We start from the raw sequence: 12854 nt of genomic DNA on the forward strand, positions 1-12854 counted from the left end.
ATACACATACTATAATGCACACTCATATATTATGCCAAAACAAACTTTTAATTTGGATACAGTTAATCACAATGATTTTTGCACATTACTAATAAATATAAATTAATAAGTAATGTATTCATGGACAAGTATTATAAAATAAATATTTTATCATTAGGATTCATAAATAATATGTCAATTAATTATTAGACTATAAATCATTAATTGTTTATTATTTAACAGCTTTATTAGATTACAAATCAATAAGTAGATTAATATTATTTACATTTACAAATGTATATTAGACATCCTGACACATTTTGGATGTCCTTTTTTCTGTTTGTGTGCTTTTAGTCTGTGAAGTCAAAATATATATAAAAGGTGCTGGAGTTTGTTTGAGGGGGGCGATGTTGCCAAATTCCTGCACTCCCTCCTCTGTGCACGAATGCGCGTGTCCGCGTCCCGGGGCGGAGAGCGCGCGCTGCGGATCTCCCTCTTTTAGAGGAGTATGAAACTCGATCCCGTCGCGCCGCCGGCAGCGCCCGGTATAAAACAGTCAAACGGAAGAGACCGTGAGAATAATAACAGGCCTGTCAGTGCAGTGGGACAGTTTGGAGTTCATTGAAGCTCAGAATCTCCAAATGTCCCGGAGTTTCAGGAATCAGCTGACATTCAGACGCGCCGCTCCGTTTTTATCATTCAAACTGGTTTCCATGGAGAAGAGGATGCGTCCCGGACGGATAGACAGATAATGACTGCATTGCTAGTTTCTGCGCGATCGATGACACTTGAGGGGGTTTCACGCATGAGAAGAAGACTCACCAGCTTCTGAATGATCTGAATCGTAGCTATTGAAGCTCGCTGATATATTTATGTATATTTTTGTAACGAAACCATGAGCTCGTTGTTGTTTGGAGAGGGCTTTTTGGGAGGCGCGGTGAGCGGTGCGCCATCGGACGCGGTTCCCCGAGCGCTGCGCAATGACCTGGGGTCCAACATTCATGTGTTGAAGACCCTCAACTTGAGGTTCCGCTGCTTTTTGGCGAAGGTCCACGAGCTAGAGAGACGAAACAAACTTCTGGAAAGCCAGCTGAAGCAAGCCACTGGTCAGCCGAGGTATCCGGGATTCTCATTTACGCGTGAGGTGGCCGTACAGACAGACTCTCTGGAGTCCAGACTTCCAGGCACCATCTGGAGTTTTACGCATATTTTGAGGCACGGAGAGCGCGTGAAGACTGTCCAGGGCCCTGGGGTCACCTGGACCCATCCGGACGGGGTGGGGGTCCAAATCGACACCATCACCCCAGAACTGAGAGCCTTGTATAACGTGCTGGCCAAAGTCAAGCGGGAGAGAGATGAGTACAAGAGAAAGTGAGTACACTGGCTTTCATTAATCTGATGCTTTGACTGTGAAAAGGCCTGAGAAGTGAGCTGCTGAGGGGTCTGATTCATTGCAGCAGAATATCTTGGCAGGAGAACAGCAAATATTTAAGGGCCCGGATTTGCACGCGGCTGGACAGAGTCCATATAGGGGCCAAGTGAACACGATTCAGCTTCTTAAAAAATGCTGGGTTGTTTTAAAACAATGTTGGGTTGAATATGGACATCCACAGCTGTTTGGTTAAAGAGTAATTTAGATTTAACTGACAAAATGAACCCAAGTGCAGGAGAGTTAAAGCTCATGCATGGGACATCCTATTGAGAAATGCTCTTAAAGGGACAGTCACCCAAAAATGAACATTCTGTCACCATTTTCTCTTCCTCCACTCGTTCTAAACCCCATTGAGTTTTTTTTTCAGTTGAACACAAAGGAAGATATTCTGAAGAGTGTTTGGTAAAACAACCATTGACTTTCATAGTAGGCCTGTTTTGTTTTTCTTTCAAGGATGTCATTGTCAATGACTGCTTAATTTCAACATTCTTCCCAATATCTGGTCCCGCTTTAAATGAAATGTTCTTACATACTGTTTATATACATTTTAATTAACAGAACACAGTAATTAATAAGCTTAGAACCAATTGAGTAAATGTGAGTAAATGGTGAACTGTCCCTTTAAGTACTGTATATTCATATGCTTGAATGTCTGATTCATTATTATAAACTATAAGCTCATCATGATAGAGCACAGGCTTTACGTTGATCTTGCTGAAAGGGTTTGGACAGGCCTGGAGAGGTTCAGCAGTTTTTTGTTTGGGCCGCATTTGTTTTTCCAACTGTTCAGACAGCAGTGATATTGTCATATAGAGTCACCTCTAAATATACCAGTTTTTCTGCCATTGCTCAGCAGCTGAAGTCCTGCTAATTTTGCAGCTGTCTTCAGAAATATGAGACGAGAAAGTCACAGTTGCCCAGTGATTTAGTTCATAATTAAATTGATAATTAAATTCAGAAACTCAGTGGGTGACAAATCTCTGAATACTGTTGTCAGACTGTCAGAATCAAAGCAATTATTTGGAAATATTATCAATTATAATGTTATTTTCCTGACAAAAAAGCATGTTTAGCTACAAATGTCATCATAATACAAAAATGATGTATGATTCATCACAAATTGTGTTTTAATTGAACACGATTTTAATTGTAAATATTAAGAAAACACATAAATTACCATATGATAAGAAAATTAATTCTTAAAAATTAATAAATGGTAATCTTTAGGAGGCATCACAGTAATGGGAATGCTTTTTCATTACAGTAATGAAAACTTTAGTGTTTTTAAAGGATTTTTTCTGTTTAAAACTGAAGAGTAAAATGTAGTCATAAAAACAATGAGCTTTTATTTATTTGTCTCTTTGTTCATTTTTTTGTTTGACTGATTTGTTTAATAGATAATAATGATGAAAAGTTGAGGGTAAGATGCATTTAATTGTCCTTAATTTGTTTGAATTTTATTTTATAATGAAACATATATTTTTCTATATTTAATTGCAATTATTATAGAGTAGAATATAACAGGTTTGTAAAATTATATATTTTTATAATAGATTTTAGTGGAAGTAAAATGTGTGCAATTGTTCATTATATTATTTTATTTATTATTATTATTGATATTATTGATATTATTATTATTGTTGTTGTTGTTGTTATTTTTCCTATTGCAAAATAACTTTCCAGTGTTGTATTCCAATTATTATAGAGTAGAATATAACAGGTTTGTAAAATTATATATTTTTATAATAGATTTTAGTGGAAGTAAAATGTGTGCAATTGTTCATTATATTATTTTATTTATTATTATTATTGATATTATTGATATTATTATTATTGTTGTTGTTGTTGTTATTTTTCCTATTGCAAAATAACTTTCCAGTGTTGTATTCCAATTATTTTAGAGTAGAATATAACAGGTTTGTTAAATTATATTGTTTTTATAACAGATTTTAGAGGAAGTAAAATGTGTGTAATTGTCTTTTATATATTATTTATTTCTTTATTTCTTTATTTCTTTATTTTTATCTATTGCAAAATAAACTTTCCAGTGTTGTTTTCCAATCATTTTAAAGCAGAATATAACAGGTTTGTTAAATTATATATATATATATATATAAACATCTTATTAGATGCAAAAACCTCTAAATGCAATCTGAAATTTTCTTCTAAAATGAGCTTTTTTCACAAGCTGTGTGTAATGTGCTCAGTAAATTCACTTTTATGGCAAGCAAGTAGTTTTTTGCATTGCATTTAAAGTGAAATAACTGAATAACAATATGGGAGGCTGAGAAAAGTGTTCATTTTAAAAGGGAATTTCAGATGGCATTTATAGCTTTTTGTATCTGAACTCTATTGCAAAATAGACTTTCGAATGTTGTATTGCAATCATTTTGCAATAGAATATGACAGGTTTGTGATTTTTTTTTTCATTATAGATTTTAGTGGGAGTAAAATATGTTTAATTGTCAATTAAATTAAATTAAATTTTGTTTTATTTATGTATTAATCAGATTTTTTTATTTTTCATTTTATTTTGACTTTGCAAAAAATATTTAGCTTTATTTAATCGCAATCATTTTAGAGTATAATATAAAAGGTTTGAATTATAATTTTTTCATCATAGATTTAATGGAAGAATATGTGCTTAATTGTCCATTATATTTTATTTTATTTTATCATCATTTTTTTATTTTCTAGTTTATTTTAGTTTATTAATTTTTTATATTTACTTAATTCTTATTTTATTTTCTTATTTTATTTTTCCATTGCAAAATATACTTTCCAGTCTTGTATTGCATTCATCGTAGAGTAGACTACGACAGGCATGCTGACAGATTCATGAGCTCAAGCCATAAGCAGCCGTCTTTGTGAATGGGATTTCATTTGGATGTTGAATGGGTGTTTTATTAATGCATGACTTCTGGATGACTTCAGACACCAAGGCCTCAGAGGAGCCGCGTGAATATGAGTGTGTGTGTGTGTGTGTTTCCGATCAAGCTGCCCCTTTTGCCCATGCAGGCGTGTGCTGACTCACCAGTAAATACTGCTGCCGTACCCTTCAGAAAAGCCACAACAATGAGCTCAAAATGAAGGCGAGCAGAAAGGAAACAAATGTGCATGTGTGTATGTGTGTGTGTCACATCCTGGTCATTCTGTGGGTGATTCAGAAGCCCAGTTTATCTCTGTTGGTCTTGTGGGCTTGTCTTTGTCTGGGATTGCCATCAGTTATAATATAATAACACCACACAGGAACTTCAGACGCGTTAGGGACAAGTTTGAATGTGAAATCTTGATTTTTCATTGTTAAAAGTTTCTTCTGTGGTCTGTATGAAGTTTACCAAGCATTTAGTCTTTAGATGAAGCTTGAAAATGAAACTTGAAAGAGCTTTCAGTAATTTATTTTTATAATAGACTAGTAAAAACATGTTTGCAGTTGTATTGTAGTTCATAACTCTTGTTTTTAATGACACGGTGGCCATTCAATGAGCCGCAGTCGTGACATATTGTTTGTGAATGCACTAGTGATAATCATTAACCACATTTTGTGTTTGTTATACATGCAATTTGCAAATATTTTCATATGATGACATCACACAGGAACTTCAGACACGTTTATGGACAAGTTTGGGTGTGAAATCTTGATTTTCATTGTGAAAAGCTTCTTTTGTGGTCTGGAGGAAGTTTACCAAGCATTCAGTCTTTAAGTGAAGTTGGAAAATATAAGTAATTTAGTCTATAATAGGCTAGTGAAAACATGTTTTTGCATTATGTTTAGTTATATTGTAATTTATAACTGTGTATCACTTTATTTTGATGGTCTCTTTAATACATTTTCTTGAATTTAAGTTACGACTAGTTCTCATTAGATTATAAGTAGACTGTTAGGTTATTGTAAGTTGACATGTACTTGCAAAGTTTCTTATAGTCAGTTAAATGTCTGTTAAAGGAGCATATTAACAGATATTAAGCAGACAGTCTACTAATACTCAAATGAGAATTAATTGGCATGTATTTAATGCAACTTTTAGTCAACAAAATGTGCAATCTCTTGGTTTTTAGTGACACCGGTGGCCGTTCAGTGAACTGCAGTCGCGACATATTATTTGTAAATGCACTAATAATTATTAACCACATTTTGCCATGAGTTTTTGTTTTATATATATATGCAATTTGCACACATTTTCATATATCAGATTTGTATGGGGTGTAAATGGCATCAACGTTTGTTCTAGTTCATAATGCTTTATATAAAAATCCTTCAATAAACTTTCATATAGGAAATAAATGAAAAACGGGTTGATTTACAAGCTTTTCATGTATTGGCAAAAGGAAATGAATGAATCCTTCACTTTACATAGAGTCACTTTGAGTGTAAAACATGATTATTCTTTATTTATAACAACACAAAATATACTGTCTAAGCAGAAAATGGGTAAAAACATACAGAAAAAAACATTTTAATTAAATTAAAATATCTGTTTAAAAGCAATGGGTTTACTCACTTTTGAAGTAAACTTAGCTAATTACTATCAAGCAATGAGTTTACCACTTTCTAAAAGTAAACTTAACTAAATGCTTTAAAAGCAACAGCTTTACTCACCTGAAAGTATACTAAATGCTTTAAAAGCAACGGGATTACTCTCTTCTAAAATAAACTCAACTGATTACTTTAAAAGCAACGACTTTACTCACTTTTTTAAAGTCCACTAACCATTTCACAAGCAACAGATTTATTCACCTTTTTAAGTAAACTCAACTAATCACTTTAAAAGCAACAGGTTTACTCACTTTTGTAATGCAAACTCAACTAAACGCTTTAAAAGCAATGAGTTTACTCGCTTTTTAAGTAAAGTCAACTAATTATCGTTTTAAAAGCAACAGGTTTACTCTCTTTTTTTAAAGTCAGTCAATCACTTTGAAAGCAACCGGATTACTCACTTTTACTCACAAGTTTGTTCACTTTTTTAGGTAAACTCAACTAATCGTTTTAAAAGCAATGAATTTACTCACTTTTGTAATGTAAACTCATCTAATCGCTTTAAAAGCAACAGGTTTACTCACTTTTGTAATGTAAACTCAACTAAACGCTGTAAAAGCAACAGGTTTACTCACTTTTGTAATGTTAACTCAACTAATCACTTTAAAAGCAATGAGTTTACTCACTTTTTAAGGTAAACTCAACTAATCGCTTTAAAAGCAACAGGTTTACTCACTTTTTAAGGTAAACTCAACTAATCGCTTTAAAAGCAACAGATTTACTCACTTTTGTAATGTAAACTCAACTAATCGCTATAAAAGCAATGAGTTTACTCACTTTTGAAGTAAACAACTAATCACTTCTAAAATCTATGAGTTTACTCACTTTTTAAGTAAACTCAACTAATCATCGTTTTAAAAGCAACAGGTTTACTTGCTCTTTTAAGTAAAGTCAACTATTTATCATTTTAAAAGCAACAGGTTTACTCTCTTTTTTAAAAGTCAGTCAATCACTTTGAAAGCAACCGGATTACTCAATTTTACTCACAAGTTTGTTCACTTCTTTTAAGTAAAGTCAACTAATCATCTTAAAAACAACGAGTTAGCTTACTTTTGTCTAAGTAATGTCAACTAAATGCATATTAAAGTGTACCTTCTGAACAGTTACTGTCACAGGGACAGCTTTGTACCTTTATTTTACCTTATTTGCAGTTGTTTTACCAGGTCTAGCAACACCCACATTTCATACTAAAGGCATTCTGATGAATATGATAAGGCAAATAATAGCAATAAATCCCTAGACCTGAAACGTGATCATTGTAAGCACTCTCAGATTTCATGCTCATTATAGCTAATAGCTTCATCTTATCTCAGCTTCATGACACCCAAAGGAACGTCAGCTAATGACGCTCAGAGAATCTTTCCTTTGATCTTCCATTCTACGTGAATTAGTAGTACATCTAAAATAATTGTGCAAAATTAGGAAATATAATTATCAGCACAAAGAACTGATTAGTAAGACATTCAGTAATAACTGTGAGTGATGATGCATTTGCTGATCATGCAAGTGTTGTGTATTTATTTTGTCAACAATATTAACAGGTTTAGTAGATTGCATTGTGCATGCAAGCTTTCCTTCCTGCCCAGTCTCATTGGAAATACATGCCTCTGCTCACATTTTTGCAAAATGTAAAATACATTGCTCCGAGTACAGTTCGTTGCACGTTTCAGATGACAAATCCACTTGAGGGTGCTGTTTAAATTTTTGCGAATCTTAAATATGTAATGCAGGGTATGTTTTAGTATACGTTTCAGACAATAAATCCACTAGAGGGTGCTGTTTACATTTTTTGCGAATCTGAAATACGTTACTCAGGATTAGTTTTGTTGTACAGTTCAGATGATAAATGAACTAGAGGGCTTTGTTTACATTTTTGCAAATCTGTAATATGCTACATAGGGTATTTTTTGTTGTACATTTCAAATGATAAATCCACTAGGGGCCGCTGTTTGCAATTTAGTGAATCTGAAATACATTGATAGGGTATGTTTAGTTGTGCATTTCAGATGATAACCCACTAGAGGACGCTGTTTACATTTTTGTGAATCTGAAATACATTACATATTTTTTGTTGTACGTTTCAGATAATAAATCATCTAGGGGAAGCTGTTTACATTTCAGTGAGCTTGAAATACTTAGGGTATGCTTTGTTGTACGTTGAATCTAAAATACATTACTTAGAGTATGTTTTGTTGTATGTTTTAGATGGCCAATCTACTAGAGGGCGCTGTTTACATTTTTTGCAAATCTAAAATACATTACTCAGGGTTAGTTTTTTTTGTAAGTTTTACATGATAAAGCCACTAGAGGGCGTTGTTTACATTTTTGCGAATCTGTAATATGTTAGATAGGGTATTTTTATTGTACGTTTCAGATGATAAGTCCACTAGAGGGCGTTGTTTACATTTTTGTGAATCTGTAATACGTTATATGGGGTATTTTCTGTTGTATGTTTCAGATGATAAATCCACTAGGGGCCGCTGTTTACAATTTTGTGAATCTGTAATACGTTGATAGGGTATGTTTTGTTGTGCATTTCAGATGACAACCCACTAGAGGATGCTGTTTACATTTTTGTGAATCTGAATTACATTACATATTTTTGTTGTATGTTTCAAATAATAAATTCTCTAGAGAAAGCTGTTTACATTTCAGTGAATCTGAAATACTTTACTTAGGGTATGTTTTGTTGTACATTTAGACAATAAATTCACTAGAGGGCGCTGTTTAGATTTTTGCAAATCTGAAATACGTTACTTATGGTATGTTTTGTAGTACGTTTCAGATGGCCAATCCACTAGAGGGCGTTGTTTACATTTTTGTGAATCTGTGATACGTTATATAGGGTATTTATTGTTGTACGTTTCAGATGATAAATCCACTAGGGGCCGCTGTTTACAATTTAGTAAATCTGTAATACGTTGATAGGGTATGTTTTGTTGTGCGTTTCAGATGATAACCCACTAGAGGACGATGTTTACATTTTTGTGATTCTGAAATACATTGCATATTTTTTGTTGTACAATTCAAATAATAAATTCTCTAGAGGAAGCTGTTTACATTTCAGTGAATCTGAAATACTTAGGTTATGCTTTGTTGTACGTTTTGCATGATAAATTCAGTAGGGGGCGCTGTTTACATTGCTTGCAAATTTAAAATACATTACTTGGGGTATGTTTTGTATAATACAAACAATGGTGATAGAAACAAACCACTGACCTAAACGTTTTCCTAAACCTAATCAAAGCAAACATAAAAGAAGAGTACACTACAACTACATAGTTTTACCTTTACTTTATATAGCATTTATTTACATTGCATTTATACATAGCATGCTTTACTGGCTCAAACCCGAGCTCTCTTCATCACAGCTTCAACTATACAAGGTGAGCTACTGTGCAAACTGACCATGTCAGAATAGTAGTCCATATGGAGATAGACAGGTGATGTAAATGTATGTGATTATGAATCATATTAACACCAATAAGCAGTTTTGTGGCGTTTACTTGGTGTTGTACAAAGAACTGCATGATCATATGTTGCTGTAAATATCATTAGTGTAAAAAGGAACAAAAATGATGGTCATCATACTGCCCCCTACTGTTCATTTTGCCTAAAAGCTGTAGTCAAGCATAGATTTTAGCAGTTTCACACAAAAAAAAAAGTCTGTGTTGAGCCTGTGCTGTATCCTTCAGTGTCTGTAGATCCTCCTGCAGAGATATCCAATCCCCACGCTGCTCTTTACTGCTGACTGAAGTTTACTGCATGTGAATCTCGGGTGTTCATTACAGCACACACATATCATTCGCTCATACTGTACGTTTGGGAAATTCAGCTCCTGCATGTCCAACGTAATCACTGTGCTGAAGTCTTAAAGCGGCAGTCCACCTAAACTGGAAATCATTTACTCACATTCAAGTGTTTCTAAACTTGTATTTCTTTCTTCTGTTGAACACAAAACAAGAAACTCTCAAGAATATTAGGGAAAAAGCAGCCATTTGTTCTATAGAAATATTACTATGGAAGTCAATGGATGTTTTTTGCAGCATTCTTCTTTGTGTTCAACACGAGAAAGAAACTCAATGAATAAATCAGTTTAACTCCAACGCTCCAACATGCATAAACAGCTTCACAAACAGTTGAAACTTAAGATTCTATAAGTAGGTTTTTAAACAAAATTCAAACAAAAACTGAACTTCTATGCATTTCATGGGCATATAAACACAAACTATTGAAAGCATTTCTATTTTTAGTGCATTGTTGTCGTGTAAATGTAGTATAACTGTGTGTTCACACCGAAAGCGGCGAGAGCGTCCAAGGTTGCTATGGCGACTGCGCTGTCTGCCTTCAGCTCCAGCGGCGAGAGCGTCAAAACACGCTACACTGATCTTGTATTTAAAGGAGCCGTTGCAGCATATCAGTTACATTCCTGCACTAAACATGTTTATAGCGGGAAAATGTTGCGCACTTATTATCAAATTCATATAACAATGGAAGATCAAGTTGCGTGTGGTGTGGCTTTGCTTTATTTATCCAATATGTGTCCAGATGTCTGAAATATCCTGAAGCAGCTATACTGTTTTGTACTGTCACGTAGCGTGAGATTCCCGCTTTTAAGATAAATATATAACATTGATGCACAACAGTAACTCGCCAGTAACTTATTTAATGCATGTTCCTGTAAGAAAACATTGTAAATAATTGGAAATCCGGCGACTGCAATTATCAAACCCTTGTGAACAACTGTGGTACCAAAGTTCACAGGTCTGTGTTCTCTGAACTGCTATCAAGCGGTGGACGTCTTCATTCTGATTGCTTGCCGCTGAACCGCGTTATAGCTCATTACCATAAAGTTGACTTGATTTCAACTCTCCTCGACGCTCACGCCGGCGAAGACGCGCCGCGCTGCTCCTCGCCGCTTTGACGCTCTCGCCGCTTTCGGTGTGAATGTACTGTAAGTTTAGAATTTAAACTCATGCACCATTAAAACATGATTTTACATGCAAGAACACTTTTTTATTCTGAATCTTTTAATTCATAGAAAATGCATGTAGTAATGTGTCAGGGTTCTGCCACTCTGGTCTGAGTCCAGACACTAGTCATGTCTAGTTCTGCCCTGTTGTGCTCGGCTCGAGTTTTCTTGCGTCGAGCACTTGTTTCTGTCATTGTGTGTGTCTCTGTGTTTTTTATTTTTTATTTATTTTTATTTTTTTATTAAAGAGGTCGATCAAATACAATTACATACATAGAGACAAATAATACAAATAAATAAACAAATGCACAGAAATACACACAAAGACAAATAAACGCCAGGGTAACAAAAATAGGACTGATGAAATAAAGTTACATCTTAAAGAGACACAAAAGAAGAATATAAGGATACCGTTTTTGTTGCTTTTGGATGAAGAGAATGCTGGATAGTTTCCAAATATTGGTCTAGGTCGATTTTGAACAGATCAAAAAAAGGTTTAGAGCCACTAAACTTCTGTTTGTAAATATGAAACTTGGCTAATAGAATACACAAATTAACTACATATACTTTTTCCATGTTTTCTTTAGAGTCATCAAACAATCCAAAGAATATAACTTTAAAAGAAAAGGAAAAGTCACTCATAATATAAGATATAATAAAGATCAACAAATTTGACAAGAATTTCTCTGTGAAGGAGCACTGCCAGAACAAATGAACAGAGTTTTCCTCCGAAGAGTGACAGAATGAGCAGTTTAAATCAATGTCAGGCTTATATTTCTGAAGACAGGCCTTAGTAGGATAACATTTGTGAATTAATTTAAATGTTACTTCTTTTACTTTATTTGTAATAAGATACTTGTGAGGCAAAGTCCATACTTTCTCCCATGGAATATTTTCAATAATGTTGTTCCAATAAGGTATTACGTGTGTGTCTCTGTGTGTGCGCGTGCATTCGTGGGTGTGCGCAGAGCCACGCGGGCTCTGCGTGCCTCCGACGCGCGCGCTCTTTTACTCGTGTTTGTGTTCGTCTGTCTGCAGCGTGGTGTTTCATTCCCAGCGTCTTAATCTAGTTGATTTCAGTTTTGGTCGGCGCTGGGATGAAACATGCACGCTGCGTGTGTGAGTGCACGGTGAGTGCTTTCATTCATCGTGTAGTCGTGTCTTTCGTCCACTCTTCTGTTGGTGTTTTGTCTTGCACGTGGTGCGTGTTTACATGCACCATGTGCTTGTGTTGTCATGAACACACAGTTAACGAGTTCTCTCATTGGCTGCATTTTCTAGTGGTTTTATGTGAGCGCATGGCTTGTGTTGTCTCTCTGTGTCATGCGCTCTCCCGTCTATTGTCTAGTCCCACCCTCCTTGTTAACTCATTATTAGTTGGTCATGTTCACCTGTTTGTGTCAATTTACTTTTGCTTTATAATCCCCTCATGTTATCTGTCCTGTGCCAGTTTGTCGCCTAAACTCCCAATGTGTTCCTGCTCTTGTTCTTGTCGTGCCAACCCAGCCAAGTTTGTTAGTCTGTTAGTATTATAGTTATGTTTTTCCCCCTCGGGGTGGTTTTTGTTGTTCTTTTGTTTTATTTTTATTATCAATAAATCATCCTGTGATTGCTCTTGAGTCCTTGCTCCCTCATCCTTCCCGAACTGTGATATTATGTGCCATATAGGCTTGTCACAAGCATTTTTTAATCCTCTAAGTGTGGTTATTTGATTTAATCACAGCTGTAATCGATTGGCATTCCCATCTATGAGGATCATGTTTAAATATTTCTGTGAACTTAATAGTGGTGGCTCTGGTTATGTAATACTGCTGTCATTTATGAAATATAATAGCATACACATAATTTAAGATACATTTGCTGTTTGTACTAATGTTTTACTAATTGTAATAAATATTTAGAGTCAGATGTGTTGTTGTTTGTTTTTTTAATGT

At 34.6% G+C, this 12854-nt stretch overlaps 1 protein-coding gene across 4 annotated transcripts in view; it reads left to right on the top strand.

The window, feature by feature from the left end:
• The first annotated feature begins 479 nt into the window (after positions 1-479).
• The window catches only part of iffo2b (intermediate filament family orphan 2b), a 73630-nt gene continuing 61255 nt past the window's right edge, over positions 480-12854 (top strand). For all 4 annotated transcript variants that reach the window (XM_087274272.1, XM_087274273.1, XM_087274274.1 and 1 more), the window contains exon 1: positions 480-1350. In XM_087274272.1, the coding sequence (XP_087130398.1) occupies positions 875-1350 (476 nt within the window). In that variant the 5' untranslated portion in view covers positions 480-874. The remainder of the gene's footprint in view (positions 1351-12854) is intronic.

The sequence above is a fragment of the Danio rerio genome, chromosome 11 (assembly GCF_052040795.2).
Source record: "Danio rerio strain M-AB ecotype USA chromosome 11, GRCz13ab, whole genome shotgun sequence".
NCBI lineage: Eukaryota > Metazoa > Chordata > Actinopteri > Cypriniformes > Danionidae > Danio > Danio rerio.